Raw genomic sequence first — 19,214 nt, 5'->3', positions numbered from 1 at the left:
AAGTTAATCAAATGAATCATGATTAGGAAACAATAAGAGAGTAATTAATATTCAAATTGGAGTAGGGCCTAATTTATATATATAAATATATACAAAAACCAGTCATTAAGAAACCATTAGAGAGTAATTAAAATTCAAATTGGATTCTAGGCCTAATTTATATATATATATATATATAGGAAAACCAAGTAGCTATGACTAGATAGAGATTGAAAAATAATGGAGAAGATTGAGTTGGTTTTGATCCCATTCTTTGGAGTAGGTCATTTGATTTCCATGGTTGAAATGGGAAATCTTCTAATGTCTCGATACCCAAATCTTTCAACCACTTTTCTCATCATCAAGATCAAAGGCGGGCCACCCGTCGATTTACCTTCTATAATCACCTCCCTTTCCGATGCCGACCGTATTCGGTTCCTCGAAATCAGTCTAGACACTCAAGATTCGGTGCCGGATCCTCACGCCATGTTAAATTTCTTGGATCTCCACAAACCTATTGTTAAGGAAACAGTCGAACGAGAAATTATAAACCGTTCCGATTCGGGCCGGCTCGCCGGGTTCATCTTCGACATGTTCTGCATAGGAATGGTAGATGTCGCCAAGGGGTTTAATGTTCCTGGCCATGTCTTTTTCTCGTCTGGTGTCTCATTCATCGGACTTATGTGGCATTTCCAGACAATTCAAGATCATGGCCAGAATATTGTCGATTTTGATGGAACTGATTTTGAACTTGATGTGCCGGTTTTTAAGAATCGTTATCCGGCAAAGGTTATACCGCCGGTGATCATGGATAAAGAAGGTGGCTCAAAGACTTTTCTCAAACTTTTTAATATGTTAAGAGAGGTAATATTCCCATTAATTAAATGATTCTTTTCTTAATGGTGGATTGAATTATTGAGCCAAATTAATACTTTTTTTTAAAAAATCTCTCCAAATTATAAAATATTATATTTTTAGCATATTTGATGACTTCTTTAGTATTGAGAGGTGTCTCAATTTTTAATTCCACCCTGTCGATGATAGAGTATATTATTTAGCTAAATCAAGGATCATATATAAAAATAGAGTTAGAGTGGATTTGAAGAAAATAAAGAAGATATTATGAATGAAAAGAGTAAAGGATGTGGCTTTGACTTTTTTTGAAAACTAAAAAAAAGGAAGTAGTAAAACAAATTTAATAAATCATTTACTACTAAAAATTGTGAATTATCTTGGTAATTATTTATGAAGTATTTATTCAATCTTTCTTAACTATAAATGAAATGAAATTGGAACTCATATTCCAGAAGTTAAATATATTTTTTTATTAAGTCAGTAGAGTTAGTTGGATAATTAATTGTTTTTCTCGAAAATTTACAAACTTAATAACTCATTAAATATTGTATATTTTATGTTTTATTTGTTATTTTCATCTCATTTTGTTTAAACTATATTTTTGATCTTTAGTATATATATATATATATATTTTTATAAATTAATAACAAATTTATATGAATTTTTCATTATTTTAATAATATATAAATTGTCTACGGTCAATTATCACTTTTTCACGTACGTTCTTCTTTGGCATTGCTTATCAACTCATCATTTTTATTATTATTATTTTTTTTTAGATTTTCATATACTACTTCATTGATTTATTTAATTTGATATATTTTTCTTTTTGTCGTTATTAAACTCAAACGATTTTGTATTTCAAATAATCTTAAAAATTCAAAATAGTTGAATTTTCTAAATTAAAATTTTAATTTCTATAAATTTATCATTTTATTTAACATCTAGATTTTTATTTAATATTTTAATTTTATAAATATGATATTTTTTAAAATTATCTTTCTATTAAAAAAATAAAAATTTAATTAGTTATTTTCGATTGCAGGTGGACGGGATTGCGGTTAATACTTTCGCAGAACTAGAATCACACGCCATCAAAATCTTATCGGAGGATGAGAACAGTCCACCGATTTACCCGTTGGGTCCGATCATAAAGCTAAACAAAGAAAGTGATGAAAAGTCATCCGACATTAAAAGATGGTTGGACAATCAACCTTCATCATCAGTTATTTTTCTTTGTTTCGGAAGCATGGGATTCTTCCCGGAGGCACAAGTAAAAGAGATAGCCTACGCATTAGAAAACCTAGGAAAACGGTTTCTCTGGTCACTCAGGCGACCATCGTTAACTGACAAGAAGATACCATGGATCACAAGCGATTACGAAGACCCATCTGAGGTATTACCGGAAGGTTTCCTAGAACGAATGTCAGAGATTGGAAAAGTGATCGGATGGGCACCGCAGATGGAGGTTTTGTCGCACGAGGCGGTTGGTGGTTTTGTATCGCATTGTGGTTGGAATTCGACGTTGGAATCGGTATGGTGTGGGGTTCCGACAGCGACTTGGCCTATTCAGGCGGAACAGAATATGAATGCTTTTTTTCTGGTGAAAGAAGTGGGATTGTCTGTTGATGTTAAGATGGATTATAGGCAAAGTATGTCTGATGAAGATTCGTCGACGTTGGTGCCGGCGGATGTGATTGAAAACGCGTTGCGGCGGTTGATGGATGAGAGTAGTGAGGATTGTTTGGAGATGAGGAAGAGGGTGAAGGAGATGAGTGAGAAAAGTAGGAAGGCGGTGGTGGATGGCGGTTCTTCTTATGTGGCGGTTGGTAGGTTTGTGGATGATATTATTTTTAATAAGAAGAAAATATAGAATACTGGTCTTAATTTTAAGTGAATGTAATGATTACGAGCATCTCTATAAATAAATTAAATAAAAAAAATTAATATATAAACCATCTTAAATTAAATATTAGAGGTATTGTTTTTAGAGGATGGATAAACTCAACGAAAGATTCAACGAAAACAGGTCCACGAATCCGACGTGGCCTGCCAAGTTGTCCACACGTCCCGAAAGCGCTCATTTTGGGTCCCGAAATCAGTCATTTTGGGTCACGAAATCAGTCATTTTGGGTCCCGAAACCACTCAGTTCGGGTCCCGAAATGGTCATTTTGGAAAGAAAAAAAATTGTTTTTTTTGTCTCAAAATGGCCGTTTCGGGACCCGAAATTACCGTTTCGGGATCCAAAATGACCGTTTTGGGATATTTTAAAAAATTTCTCTCCTACCCACCTGTCATGTCACGTTGATTCATGGACTTTTATTGAATCTTTCGTTGAGTTTATCATTTTTCTTGTTTTTATATGTGTTTTTTCAAACTAAAAAAATTAAAGTAATAATAATAATAATAATAATAATAATAATAATAATAATAATAATAATAATAATAATAATAATAATAATAATAATAATAATAGATCATGTGATTCGAATTCATTTAATTGAGGTATAAAAACAAAAATAATAGATCAAATGACTTGAATTAGTTGAGAACGTTTAGAGCTCAAAAGCCTATAATCTTTTAGTATTTGAGCCTAGATTGTCATCTAAATCTGAGAACTTAAGGTTTGAAGTCCTTAGAACTTTTTGATTTTTTAGTTTTTAGATTTTTTAAAGTTATCTAAAATATATTTTTCCCTTCATTAATTTAATTATTCTTTTTTATCAATTAAAATACTAAAAATATCATTTATTTAATTATTTAAAAATAATTTATCATTTAAGAGAGTAAAAAATAAAAGTATTTTGGTCTTTAATCAAAAAAAAAATTAAAAAAAAATCTTATTTTTCTTTTTAAATTTTAATCAAACAAATGTTGTAAGGCTGAGCTCAAAATATTAAACATTGTATCCTTTTCCTAGAGTTTATAGTATAACTGCAAATGAGCCTCGGTCAACAAACTGCAAATGAGCCTCAACGAGTTTGAGTTTGAGTTTAATTTTGATCGAGTTCGAGCCGAAATAAATTTATTTAATATTCGAGATGAGATCGAGCTCATATAATATTTATTTGATGACTTATCAAAAAATTTCGAGTCTAAGTAATATATAATATATTATTTTAATATTAAAACCTAAAACATACTAAATTTTTTCAAATTTTAACTTAACTCTCTAAACTATTCATCAAGTTAGGTTCTTCATTTTGTACTACTTAAAAGATATTCTAACTATTTCAAACAAAAATAAATGTAATAGAGAAAAATTTTAAACAAAATATATATAAAAGGAGTAGTTTCAAATAAAAATAAATGTATAAAGATTAATTTAAAATAATATAATGTATATGCAGGTATTTAAAAATTAGTTGAATATATAGTGAGCATTATACCTATTAGCCCATAAATATGTAAAGACACCTAAAATTTATCTTGATCTTTTTTTTGCATAATAGATATCTAAAATTTATCTTAATTTTATTTGTTACCTATAGAATTTACAGAAAAAAAGAGTAGCAATGATGACATGGAAGACATAAATTGTTTGGCTAAAAGATTTAGAAAAATCTAATTTAACCTAATAGGACTATAGAAGCCTTCCAAGAAGTTGTTGCTATTATAAATGGACTTGTTAGTAATTTTGAAACGAAGAATACTTTTATACTGTAATTAAGTGATGTGAGATGGGTAAATGTACAGTTATCCAAATCTAAAACAGGAGATCAAACACACAAGAAAACAACACCAGATTTACGTGGAAAACCCTCTCAGCCTGAAGGGTAAAAAACCATGGGCCAACCGACAAATTTCACTATAAACAAGAAACGGATACAAATGTTCTTCTAAACTTTAAACCCAAAGTTGAGGTATACAAACAGAGAAAACCAATTTCATTAAGACTCAAGCTAGTCTAGATATAAGACAATAAGAAATTGGAACCTGAAAGTGAAAATGTAAGAGATCTACTACCTCTTTCTCTTCTTCTTCCTCTATTTCTTCTCCTATGTTTCTTCTCTTCTTTGCAGAATGTCTTCTCTCTCTAGAAGTGATAGAATGAGCATCATTCTTAGGTTTTGTTTGTTTAATTAAATGTCTGATTAGGCTGGACCCAAAGTCCCAACAATCTCCCCCTCCAGCCCACGGAGAGAGGCACACCGATCTTCAAGTCATCAATTGGTATTCATGCTGACAAGCTGACAACAAAGCTTGAGCTTGTCTTTTGGAACAATCTTTGTAAACATGTCTGACGAGTTCTTATTCGTGTGGATTTTGTCCAGCTTCATCTGTTGGTTTTCAATTACATCTCTTAACCAATGAAACCTCACATCAATATGCTTAGTTCTGGAATGATATGTAGCATTCTTGCTCAAATCTATGGCACTTTGGCTATCACAAAAAACAATTGCATCTTCTTGTTGCATACTAAGCTCTAGGAGAAATCTAATCATTCACAATAACTCCTTACCAGCTTTAGCTGCGGTAATGTATTATGCTTCTATTGTTGACAAAGCCACACATTTTTGCAACTTGGATTGCCATGACACGGCTCCTCTTGCAAAAGTAAACACATAATCCGAAGTGGATTTTTTGTGATCTAGATCTCCAGCCATATCAGCATCTGTGTAACCTTCTAACACATTTTCACCAATTCCAAAACTCAAACACAAATTGGAAGTGCCTCTTAGATATCTAATAATCCACTTCACTGGTTCCCAATGTTGTTTTCCTAGATTAGAGAGGAACCTACTTACAATACCGACTACATGCACTATATTTGGCCTAGTGCAAACCATTGCATACATCAAACTCCCTACAGTCGAGTAGTATGGAACACTTGACATTTCATCATTTTCTTTCTCTGTTGATGAACACGTCTTCTTGCTCAATTTAAAATGGCTAGGAAGTGGACAAATTACTTCATTTGCTCCTTGCATGTTGAATCTTTGAAGCACCCTTTCAATGTACTTCTCTTGTGACAACCAAAATCTCTTAGCCTTTCTGTCACAAATAATTTGCATTCCCAATATCTGACATGCTTGACCCATGTCTTTCATGTCAAATGTCTTGGACATCTCCTTCTTCAACATGGCTATTATCTGAAAGGTAAATTAGCACTAGTAATAGAAATAACAAAAACAAATATGAAAAATAATACAAATAAAAATATAATAACGTGATTTTACTTTAGAAAAAAATTGAAAGTTAATATTACCTCGTATTGATAACTAAACTCTCTCTCTCACATGGAAATCGAATGAAATGACCCTAATAATGTCTTTATTTGGAGAAATAATCAACGCCTCATAAACTTTATAAAAATGACCCTTCTGACAAAAATACCCTTCGTGACGTGACGGAACCCGAATTCGTCTAGTGTGCCGTCGCGAGACGCGACCGCCATCGTGAGACTCCAACGAATTAGAATTCTGTATTCGTCGAGTGTGTCGTCGCGTGACGAGCGTGCCGTCGCGAGACGCGACCGCCATCATGAGACTCCAACGAATTAGAGTTCCGTCGCGTCACGCGACGCAACGTCGCTTGACACAATGGGGTATTTTCGTCATAACACAGGGGAAGTGGTCATTTCTGCAAATTTTATTGGATGCTGGTCATTTCACAGGGTCATTTCATCAAATTTCCCCACTCACAAGCAACCCCTATTCTTCTTTAAGTAAAAGATAATAACTCTTTGCATTCCCACCTCCATTTAAGACTGTTTTTATTTAAATACTAGAATTGACATAAAAAATTTAAATACTTCCTTTTCAAGTACAGAAGTGTAGTTACAAAAACAGTGGTTTTGATAATTGAGCATTCCATAGTTTTACTGATTGGAGGAGATGGTGAGATTGATATTTATATTTTTATTTAATTAACTCATGACAACTAACTAAGTTTAAGTTATTATTTTTATGTGATCTGAATTTATTTATTTTTAAATAATTAATGCAAAATGATATAAATGAGAATCATTTAAACTCAACGAAAGAAACAATACAAAAAGTTGAAAAAAAATCTTTAGAAAAAAAAACACAACCCAAAAAAGTTAATCAATGGACAAAGAAAAAATAAACAAAAGAACAAATTTAACTGACATAATAGTCCTCAAGAAGATCAATGAGTTGTCCGACCACCTCCACCGATTTATCCAATGAAATATCTCCGATTGACTTGGATTTATTCTTCGAAGAGGTTAGCATGATTATTACGTTTATGACTTATATTTAAATTAAAGGGTAGAAATCGTACATGAAAATGTATGAAAGCATATATTAGATATAACATTTTATTGATTGAATTACTATTGGTAAGTGGTGTTGTGATTTATAATGAACCAATTTAATTTTAAAACGAAGTGTAGGAATTAGGAACAAAAGATGGGACAAAGTTATTGGAGCAGGCCTAGTGTGTATGGGTTGGATTTGGATTAATGTTTGATTTTGATGGTACACATGTGACATTTGACATGTGAATAGGTGGGTCATTTTATTGTTTGTCCTCTATCCATGGAATTGGAAAGGGAATTTGTGCCAAATTTAAGCTGACTCACCTATTTTAAACCGGCTCAGCAGTAAGCGTTTATATCAATTATTTATAAAATAAAAATGTAGATACTTTTTAAAATAATTTAACAGTTTATTTGTTATAAATCAGAAAGGCTTACAGTTTATTTGTTAACTGTATGATAGGAAGAAGATGGGAGGAAGATGTAAGACTAGGGATGCTTCAATAAGGGGTATAAATATTTGTGTCGACATAGGCTTGCGGATAATTGTTCTCCCTTTTGTAGTTTAATGTTTATTTGAGTTCTTAGAATTTCTTTTCTGATTCATAATGTGTGACAACTCTTTCTATAACTTGTCCTTCAACCTTTTTTCAATAGATTATCGGGAGACCTGAATCGGACCGATCGACCATGCCTTGAGTATCTAAGTGACCCAAAATTATTGGTTTTGAATCGACGGGTACCCAACCGTACCCTGATTCAGAGCCAATTAATTACAAGGAACCGATTATTTAAAGTACCAGTTTGTTCATAAAAAATAAATTTGTAAATCTCTACCAAATTTTTAAAATGACCCATGTCTTTTATAAATTAACAGTTTTTTATCAGGACCGGAATTGATTGAGGCAGGGCGGGAGTCTCGTCCCGTCCCGACGAGTACCCGATGGCATGCCTAATCATTAGTCAATATAAAACAGAAAATATAGTTTAATAGATTCAAATCTCGATACAGAATTTATCTCCATATAATCTCAAAGAATTATGTATCAAAATTCATAAGTTAAATGATATGAATTTCTAGGAAAATTGATTATTTAACTATTGATTTTATGAAAAGACAGTCTAGAATTGTGGTGTTTGTATTCTTTGAATAGTGTTGTATATATATGTATTCTTTGGAACCCAAAAAGAATAAAAATAATTGTGGAATATCGTAAGAATAAATCTGTTCAGATTTATTAAGAATTGCATACGCGCCACTACAAAACCGTCGGCAAACATGCATTTTCTCTTTCCTTTATTCTAAAGCCAACAGATCTTTTCCCGACGCTTAATAAGGGTCGGTAAGAAGATTTCAGCAGTACTTTTTTTATAACCGCCGGTAAATTTAAATGACGGAGTTATTATTATGATTGATAATTGCAAGTTACAAAGTTAAATGAGATTAAAATTAGATTAATAAAAGTTTTATATTTGAGCAAGTTGTAAATTTTATAACACCTAATAATATTAGATTAATGCTTAACATCCGTGATAAAAACAACCAATAAAAATAATATAAGTGCAGTGATGGTAATAATTCTTGTGAAAAACATAAAAAAAAAAAAAAAAAAAAAAGTTGAAGTAGATTCATGTGACTTTTTTTTTTTTTTTGCAATGTCCTAGAAATGTGTGATCAACAATACTTTGTTACATTCATCATAACTTTCAATATAAATGTCCAAACATTTTCTCGAGAAGAAACAAATTATAGCTAAAATTCAATATTATTCTTAAAACTATTGGAAGAAGTTTATATTTTTCATCATGAGAGGATATATAAAAGGCCAAAATAACTTGTCTTTCATTGATATTGATGAGCTAAAAGGAGTAGACTTTTATCTAATTATTGATTTCAAGTGAGATTAGAGAGTACTAGTGTCCTACACAAAACCTTCTAGGCAACATGTGAAAGAATTTATCTCATTTGGTAGGTACGTATTGATGTGGAATCTGTCCATGACATTTAGAGTTTGTTCGATGGTGGTTTTTTAAAATAAACCTTGAGTTATTTTAAAAATGTTGATTGGTTAGTAATTTTGAGAATGTGAGTTATTTTTTTTAAGAAATAGAATGTATTTTAATATACTTGTTAATAAATTGAGTGATGTGATTGATGAAGGGCGAATAAAATAATGTTTGATTATTCTCGAATATTTTTTTAAAACTCAACCAAAGAAACCTAACTCTAATAATCTAATAATTGTTGTGACTCTTCCATGTGAAAGGACTAATGCATTGCAATGCTAAATCAATAATTAAACCCCCTCTATTATTGATAAGAAAAAAATCATAAAATAAGATCATGCATCTAGACATTCTTCTTGCTATAAAGGCCCACACTTTGTATTCCCCCAATCTCAATAGAGTAACGGTCAAGAAAACAACAATGTAATCCCACCGACATTGCCAACCGACTCACCCATTCATATATATGATCATTTCTTGATCATCAATACCTTACATAGAGGAGCAAATTAGCTTCCAATGTTTTTAGGTCTTTTCCTTTGCCATGAGAGGAGTTATTTATTAAATTCCAAGCTCAAAAGACACCCATACAAACCATACTAATGTTTTTTAAAATGGTCCATGAAGAAGAAAGGATCGTTAAAGCAAAACCACAATAACTTTATCTATATATGACAAGTGAAGGGTGCAAGGCCCGATCATAAATGACATGTATCTTGAACTTTACCTTTGAGTTGTTTAGATTTTTGGGACTCTTTCCTTTTCTATGATTTTGGTTTTGTAATGGCTGGTTTGATTTCTCAATGTATATTTTACTTCCGTTAACATGGAACAATAAAAATTAATTTTACATTTTAAAAATTGTTATAATTAATTTAAATCAGATATATAAAACAATCTTATACCAAATTAACAAAGTAATATCACTTTCATTTTTATATTTTTTTTTGAAAGACGACGTTGCGTTAATTAAATAAAAACTCACAAAAGGGAAAAGAGTTACATGAGTTCAAAGAAAATCGGAGTAAAAACAAACTGAATAAAGGACAATAATGAAAAATGAGAGATTACAATTGACAAATGAGAATTAAGAATTAAAGTACAATAAAATCAGTGGTGATGGAGACTTCCTTGTAAAAAATATTCCAATTTTGACAGATTAACCAATTCTTCTCTCCTGTGGGAATACGCCTCCACGTTCAGATGAGGGAGTTACCGTCGGTAATGATATTGTTCCAGACTGTATCTGCATTGTTGCGGACTCTTGAGAATGCTATAGCGTTCCTCTCCATCCAAATATGATAAACAATGTTGGCGAAGAAACACTTGAAGGTATTGGAGCTAAAGTCGTTGCCCTTGGTCTTAGTGATGACGAGGTACTTAATGTTGGTTCATTCGTTTGGGAAGTTGAGGAGACTCATTGATGCGGAGTATCTGCGCCAAATCAAAGAGGCGGAAGGGCAGTTCCCAAGGAAGTGTTCAATGGACTCCTCATTTCCTAAACAAATGAAGCAATTAGGATACGGGATGCTCATGTACTTTTTGATCCGATCACGGGTATTGAGTCTCTTACGGAAGGTCAACCATAAAATGAATTGGTGTCTAGGGAGCACTTTGGTATACCACACTAAGTGGGACCATGGGACAACATCCCCATGATCACGAACACAATTCGAAGCAGACCTCGAGTTGAACCTGCCATTGTTCTCGACACTCCAAACACGAGAATCCTCATGGTTATTCAGATGATAAGATGAAAGTGCATCAATGATTCTCGTACCTTCTGGAATAGTCCTCAGAAGGATGTTGCAATCGCCGCTCTTGACTTGCTGAATCGTGTCCAATTGATATTCTCGCCTGATTTGAGTGATGGAGAAGACACTGTTATAAAGGATGTGTGTTTTTGAAATAAGGGTCATGCCAGAACATAGTGCCATTGCCATTTTCAATTTAAATATTGATCACTTGTTCGCGCTATTTTTGAGCTTCAGGATCTTTTTAAGAGATCATGCCATTTCCATTTTGATCTTGCAAGGCTATGTGCTTAACCTTGTGGTCACTTTCAATTTTAACCTTCCTATTTACTATTGACACTTTCAATTTTAATATTATAGTTTTTGTAATCTCTTACTATTGACATTTCAATCATGCATTGTGAGTTCCTATGAAAGATGATGGTGATAACAACCTTGTTCATGATGCTTTTTTTAGATTTTTTTTTATCATATTTATTTTTGGTAAAAAATATTTAAAACATAAAATCAACTCAGATTTTAATATTTTGTTGGAGTTTTCATCATAAAGTTATGAACTTTTATATATATATATATATATATATATATATATATATATATATATATATATATATATATATATATATATATATATATATATATATATATGAAATAGTTCTACCATTTCCAAAAAATATTTTTAATAAAACTATAATAATGATAAAATATTTTTTTTTAAATTAATAAGAATTTATAAACAACACGAATGTTCAAATATTTCCTTTTCATAAAAAATAAATTGATTTGATGAAATAACCCCTGCTAGTACAATAATAATTACCTAAACAAAAAAATCACCAATCTCATTCAAACCCTTTCAACTTTATAAGGAGCTAACAAAAATATTATTTACCCCAACCATGCGGGTAATTAAACGCTTTCGAATTATTATTTTTTACGACAAAAATATAATATAATTTCTTAATTTCTTAATTTATTTTAATATTTGCTTCTATAATTTTATAAAAATGTCAAATTCTCATTTATCTACCCGTTGCTTTAAGCTCTTTGCAAAAGTTGTTTCCAAACACTTCCAACTCTAATTCTTGATACGTCCATATATATGGGTGTCCAATGGCAACAACTTCAGCTTCAATACCTTTAAGAGTTTCTTCGCCAATATTGTTTATCACATTTGAGTGGAGAGGAACGCTAGAGCCTTCTCAAATGTACGCATCAATGCGGATACAGTCTAGAACAATATCATTACCGACGGTAACTCCCTCATCCGAAGGTGAAGACATAATCTCACAGGCAAGAAGAATTGGTTAATCTATCAAAATCGGAATATCGCTTACAAGAAAGTCACTCCCACCACTGATTTCATTGCACTTTAATTCGCAATTCACAATTGTCATTTGTTCTCTCATTCTTCAATATTATCCTTCATTCAATTTGTTTTTACTCCGATTTCCTTTAAACTAATGTAACTTCCTTGTCATTTTGTGGCTTTTATTTAATTGACACTACATCATCTTTAAAAGAATCCTATATTTCTTAATACATCAATAGATATGAGTGTCCATTCACAAGACTAAACTATTACTTATTCATATATTTTCTAGCATTAACTACAGTTAAAATTTACTATCATTAATTCTTAAAAATCATTATTGATAAGTAAGTATTAACTATAGTTTTTAATACACATTATAAAGGTATATGTATAACCAAGAATAATTAAAATTTGTGACTCCAATAATAAATATTTTTAAATGCTTTAAAATATCAACAACGATTTAAAATTATCGTCATTATAGGGTTATCTTTATCATATTACATATGTTTTTACAAAATTTAAATATATGTTAATCCATTTACATCTTTTTGACGTGTTAAACTATCACAGAATGTTTTATATATAATCAGGTATTTTTTAAATGACTTATTATCATTTAATTAAAATCTCAAAAGGAAAGAAAGATAAAATAGTTTTAAAATTATGACAAAACATCCCCTTGTCCTAATTTTGAAAGCAAACAAACATATGAATTCAAAGGAAATAACAAGTTCAACACTTAGAAAAATAGAACAAACAAATACAAGAAAACTTTTGTTTAGAAAAACGAAAACATCATGAGTACACAACAACCATCAAGCAAACATCCATTTCTATCTCACCTTAAACATTGCTTCCTTTGTGACTTTATCAAACACAATCCCCATCTTTGACAAAGCTCTCAATTCTTAATAATGTTTGAAGTTCTTCTCCATGTGTGAATCAAAGATAGACCATCAACAACAATATCATTCCATACTTAGTCTTCATTTCTCCTTGTTCTAGAGAAAATTCTAGGATTTCTCTCCATCCAAACATGTTACACAAGGCATCAATAAAAGCATTTGAATAAATTGGACTTAAATGAGTTTCCTTTAGTCTTTGAAAGCACTAAATTTCTAATACCACTCCAATCAAGTAAGAGATTTTGTAAGCTGAAATTGTTGACTAACTTATCTCAAATAACTTTAGTGTACTTACATTCACCAAATAATTGAGAAATCGACTCATCATAATTGATGCATAGGACACAACCAGTGTTAGGGATAGTCATGAACCTGCTCAATCGATCTTTAGTCATCATCCTATACCTCTTAAACCAACCAAAGTGTAATCTGATGTCAATGTATGATTCTTGAAGACCATGTAATCTGATGTCAAGGTATGATTCTAGAAGACCATACGATATGAGACCACTCAACAATTTTCCCTCGAGAGAGAATACACTGTCATGCCAAACTGAAATTAAATTTATTATTGATTTTAACCTTCCATTCATGCACATCGGCCCTTTCTTTGAAGTTCATACGGTTGACAGCCTGAAAGATTCTTGCACCATCCGAATTTGACCTTAGAATATCATTACATTGACCTTCCATAACATCATGCACAGTAACCAATTGTTGCTCTCTTCTTATTCTAAGATTTTTGGCTTGATAACTCATAAGGAGGGAGGCTCATTCGAACCACAGACCATATCAGAATAGAGTGCCTCTTCCATCATTGAATTTGACTTGATATAACAGTTTTGCACTTTGTTTCAATTTCAGTATCGATCTTCTTTAGTGACTAAGGCATGTCCTCCTTCAACTTGCAAGCCCATATGATTCTTTCCAATTTCAGAAATCTGGAATGCACCCATTTGACCCAAAGTGAATCTTCATTTTTTTTCTATCGCCCAAAAGTGTTTATAGGTTAACACTTTGTTCCATTCCATTCAACTTTTGATACCAAGACCCCCTTCTTTCTTGAGTTTACAAACATCATCCCATTTCACTTTCTTGCCTCCTCTTCCATGAGTTCCCCATATAAAATATCTCATAATCCTATCGATATTTTTAATAACCATCTTAGGAATAACAAGTTGTTGTGCCCAGAAACCAATGATGCCCGTAATAACCTTTATGACTAGTTCAATTCTTCCTGTGTATGATAGGCTTTTCGAGGCCCACCTATTCATTGAATTTTTTTACCTTCTCTATAAGCAATCTACAATGAGATATTCTGAGTTATTTGGACGAGAGCGGAACTACCAAATACCTAATAGGAAGCTCAAATTCTTTGATTCCAATAACGTTAAAAAAAAATTCCTTAGTCGCCTCATCGACACCTTCATAAAAAGCAAGGCTCTTATCCTCATTAATGTAAAGGTCAGTGATACTAGAGAATTGATTTAGAAATTCCTTAACAATATTCATGGAGTCCACATCCGCATGCGCTACAATAAATAAATCATTCTTCAGTATCTCCTTAAAGATACAACTGAAGATTTCCATGATTAAGACAAATATGTATGAGGATAAGGGATCCCCTTGTCTAACGCCGTTTTCACCTTTGAAGAATATTTCATGAACACCATTCACACTTACAATAAAATGGGTGGACATCACACAATGCATAATCCATTCCACAAAAACATTAGGAAAGTCAAAAATATCAAAAAAACTTGAATAGCATCCCATCGAATGGAATAAAATGCTTTGCTAATGTCAACCTTAATAGAAATTCTAGGTGTAATTCTCGTCCTATCATATCCTTTTAAAATACCTTGCATAAGGAGAATATTATGAGAAATAGAATGACCAGGAATGAATGATGACTTCCCATGACTAATAATAGAAGAGACAACGTTTTTAAACCTATTAGTAATGATTTTAGAAATGATTTTGTAAATAACATTATAGCAAGAGATATGACGAAAATTATGTATCCTTTTAGGAGTAAATCTTTTAGGAATTAGAATAAGGATAGTCACACTCTATTGCTTTAACATTCTCTTGTGCCGAAAAAACTTCAGCACCTCATTCATCACATCTTTGCCAATAATGCTTTAGTTACTCTTAAAAAAAGTTGCATTAAATCCATCTGGCCCAGGAATCTTATCCCCATTCATGTGGAAAATTGACTGCCTAATTTCACCTTTAGTCACCCTTTCAACTCGTCTTTCACTTTCCTGAATTTCAACCTGCTTCAACCTGATATGGTTGAGATACTCAATGTTGTTAGAATTGTCCTTTCTAGTTCCAATAAGTTCCTGTAAAAATCAATGGCCTCATCATCATGCATCTGATGTTGCCCAATAGTCACTTCCCCATTGCCCTTTTCTAATCTAACCACTCGATTCCGCTTATTCTTGGCCGAACATTTATGGTAGAAAAATACTTTATTTTTGTCCCCTAATGACAACCAATTCAGCCTTGATTTCTGTATAATAAAGTTTTCCTCGCAAGTCTTGAGCGCTTTAAATTCAGCAAGCATAGTTTTCTCCTCGTCCATAATCAGGTTATTTTTATTATATATTTACATTAGAACAAACTGAAATCACATGACCACACCATCCCCAAAGACATTGTTGGATTTGTAACGAAATCATAAATAGTACTTCGATGATCGAACCGTGAATAAACTTATTAGAAAGTGAATATAGACTTTAGAAAATGAAACAAATTAGAATGAAATTTTGTCTATTGAACTTGTTGAAATTAAAACACTATTTACAAACTTATATAAACTAAAAATAAAACTTAGACATTAAACTAAGAGACACAAAGAGTCTCAATTACTAGAGATAAGACCAAGAGGCTTGGACAATACAAGAGACTCTTAAATAACAAAAAGACCCCTTAATTATTATTATTACTTTAATTTTTAACACTCCCCCTTAAAGTGATGTCCGATTAACTAGTCCCAACTTAGATCGTAGATCTTCGAAAAGACCTTTAGGAGTGTTTTTGTGAAGATATCCGCAACATTGTCTTCACTCCTTATTGCAACCATCTCAATGATTCCCTCTAGTACTTTTTCACAAATAAAGTGATGCTCCAACTCAATGGGTTTTGTCCTAGCATGAAATACAGGATTTGAAGTCAATTTAATAGCACTCAAATTATCTCAATGGATAGGAACTGGATGATCAAACTTGACATGAAAATCCTCCCAGAGTCTACGAAACTATATGCACTCCTGTGTTGCGTGAGTTGATGCTTTGTATTCCGCTTCTATTGTAGACAAGGATACCGATCCGTGTTTCTTGCTACTCCAAGATATACTAGTATTTCCACAAAGAAAAACAAACTCAAATATGGACCTACAATCATCTCGATCTCCAACAAAGTCAACATCCGCAAATCCTTACAAGTCAAATTTTGCACCTTTTTCGTAGAGTAGACCAATATCTAGTGAGGTATTAATATACTTCAGAATTTTTTTCACTTCCTCGAGGTGTGGTTTCCTTGGCTCCTGCATGTATCGACTCACCACTCCAACTGCATAAGCAATGTGATGTCTTGTTATAGTCAGATAAATCAGACTTCCCACAAGAGCATGATACGGTCGGGGATCTGGTAGACATGTTCCTTCATCTCGACTAAGTCTTGGATTTACGTCGAGAGGAGTATAACTCTTTTTTCCATCTGTCATGCCAAATTTATCTATCAACTTTTTGCGTTGTTGATCTGCGATACAAACAAACCTTTCTCGAAATTTTCAATTTGTAGACCAAGGAAAGTTCCAAGTTCACCAAGCTTCTTCATCTCAAAGAGAAGCAAGAGCTCATCTTGTAGCTGAGCAACCTCATCATAATTATTGCCCGTCAAGATTATATCATCCACATATAGAACTACCACCACCATCTGCCTTTGATGATTCTTTATAAATAGACTTGAGTTAGATTCTGAATCTTTGTACCCACAAAATTGTCATAGCCGATGAACACACATTTGACTACTTTTGTATCTAATTTACTCCTTCTCGAGTTTAGAATATGGACATAACAAGTAGATCTAAAAACTCGAAAATGTTCAACACTTTGTTTAAAACCAAAAAAGCATCTCAAATGGAGATTTGAACTCATTTGGGCTAAGCGGAACTCGATTGATGACATGGGCAGCACACTCATGCCTTTTGCCCATAACTGCTTTGGTATATTCTTCATATGCATCCACGACTTACAATCTCTATAAGATGTCGAATCTTCCTTTTGGCTACCCCACTCTTTTTTTGTTATTTTGCCCACAATTCAAACTCTTTTGACCAAAATTTTCTACCATTGTCAGTCCACAATACTCGAATTTTCCTTTCTTGTTCTCCTTCTACCGTCTCCTTGAACTTGAGAAATTTAGAGAACACTTAGGACTTCTCTTTCACAAAGTACACCAAGTGAACCGGGAAAATCATCTACAAACAGCAACATATATTTACTTCCCGAGTATGAGGCAGTTCGAGTTGGTCCCATCAAGTTACTATGAACTCGATCCAAAGACCCTTACTTCTCGATATAGAGTTGTCGAATGGAAGTCGATGAGCCTTCCCATATTGACATCCTTCACACACTGCCCTCCTCAATTCTCAGATCTTCAGGTTGACCTTCGACAAATTTCTTTTGAGACATAACACTAAGCTTAGTCATATTGATATGCCAAAGCCTTGCATGCCATAAAAAGGAGGTGCTTTTGTCATTCACCTTTTCTATGTACGAATTTGATGCTAAAAGGATGAAAAGATCATTAACTGAGTTCCGGTGTGAACTACATCCGCCTTGATTTCTTTTACGTTCTTTAAGAACTTCACATCGTGTGGACCGAACAACACAAGCTTTCTGGCGTCTACATCATTTGTGACCGAGAAAAGGTTCTTCCAAATTCCTTGAATGTGGTAGACATTCTTTAGTGTAATAGATTCTCCTTTGTCACTTTCAATGACAACCGATCATTCCTTTTTAACTTTGTGAACTGAGTTATCTATCGTGACAATGTCACCGCCCCCATTATGAACTCAACTCGACGAGAACACAGAATCATCTCTAGTAACGTGATGTCCGTACCCTGAATCAACGATCCACCTTTGATCGATCTCTTGTTTACCATGAGACGTCTTTGTTTACTTTTCCTTCGAAATCATCATATCGACATGAAAAGCTTTGTCCCAATCCTTCTCAACACGCTAGTCAAACTTTTCTCCGAGATTTGATCTAGCAAAGTTTCCATCCAAATTTACTCGACAATATCTCTTGAAGTGTCCATTCTTGTCGCACCTAAAACAAATAAGAGACTTCTTAGGAATATTTAAAGAATTTTGACATGTTTCTTCCTTCTTCAACTTTCCCTTTTTCCAGCTCGATTTCTTCACGAACAATGCATTGTTTGACTCCTCAATTATACTTGTTCCAGCCATTTGTGCGGCCAACGACTCTTGAGATGACAAAAGGTTTTCAAACTCCTCAAGTGAAGGTTGGTGAACCCAACCTTGAATCAAGGTGATGAATGGTGTATATTCGGGTCAAAGTCCTCGAACAATATGCCTCTTTGTTCGAGCCTCTGAGATTTTCTCATATGGGTTTAATAAAGAAATTTCTGAGCATATATTCTTTATCTTAAGAAAGAACTCTGAGACAGTTCTGATTTGTTTTGCGACTGCCAACTCGTTTTCAAGCATTTGGAGACGAGACTCATTCTTCTTGTTGAAAAGACGATCAAACATTTCCTAGTTCTCACGAGCAGTTCCACAGCCGATGATGTGCTCGAACAGATTGTGGGAGATTGACCTCTTCGCGTTGAGTCTCTTCCGCTTCTTCGATGCTTTTGCATTTTCAGCAACATCCTCAAGAGCTACATCATCGTCTACGACGATGTCCCCACAAGTCTACCCCGACTAGGTACGATTCCATACAACTCTTCCATATACAATAGTTTGACTGGTCTAACAACTCCAAACCGGGTCCAACTACACGACCACCACTTTCCATATCGAATAACAACGATACATTTTTCATCAATGTCACCAAAGCTCTGATACCATGTGACGAAATCACAAACAGAATTTCGATGATCGAACTGTGAATAAACTTATTAGAAAGTGAAT

At 32.9% G+C, this 19,214-nt stretch overlaps 1 protein-coding gene across 1 annotated transcript; it reads left to right on the top strand.

Annotated features, from left to right (window-relative positions):
• The first annotated feature begins 206 nt into the window (after positions 1–206).
• On the top strand, positions 207–2,707 carry LOC124909848 (anthocyanidin 3-O-glucosyltransferase 2-like). The gene is made up of 3 exons (XM_047450480.1): positions 207–843; positions 1,312–1,319; positions 1,864–2,707. Exons 1-3 carry the CDS (start codon positions 220–222, stop codon positions 2,705–2,707), a joined length of 1,476 nt encoding a protein of 491 aa, XP_047306436.1. The 5' UTR covers positions 207–219.
• Positions 2,708–19,214: the final 16,507 nt, after the last annotated feature.

The sequence above is a fragment of the Impatiens glandulifera genome, chromosome 7, assembly GCF_907164915.1.
Source record: "Impatiens glandulifera chromosome 7, dImpGla2.1, whole genome shotgun sequence".
Lineage (NCBI taxonomy): Eukaryota > Viridiplantae > Streptophyta > Magnoliopsida > Ericales > Balsaminaceae > Impatiens > Impatiens glandulifera.
This window is presented reverse-complemented; position numbering and strand designations above follow the sequence as displayed.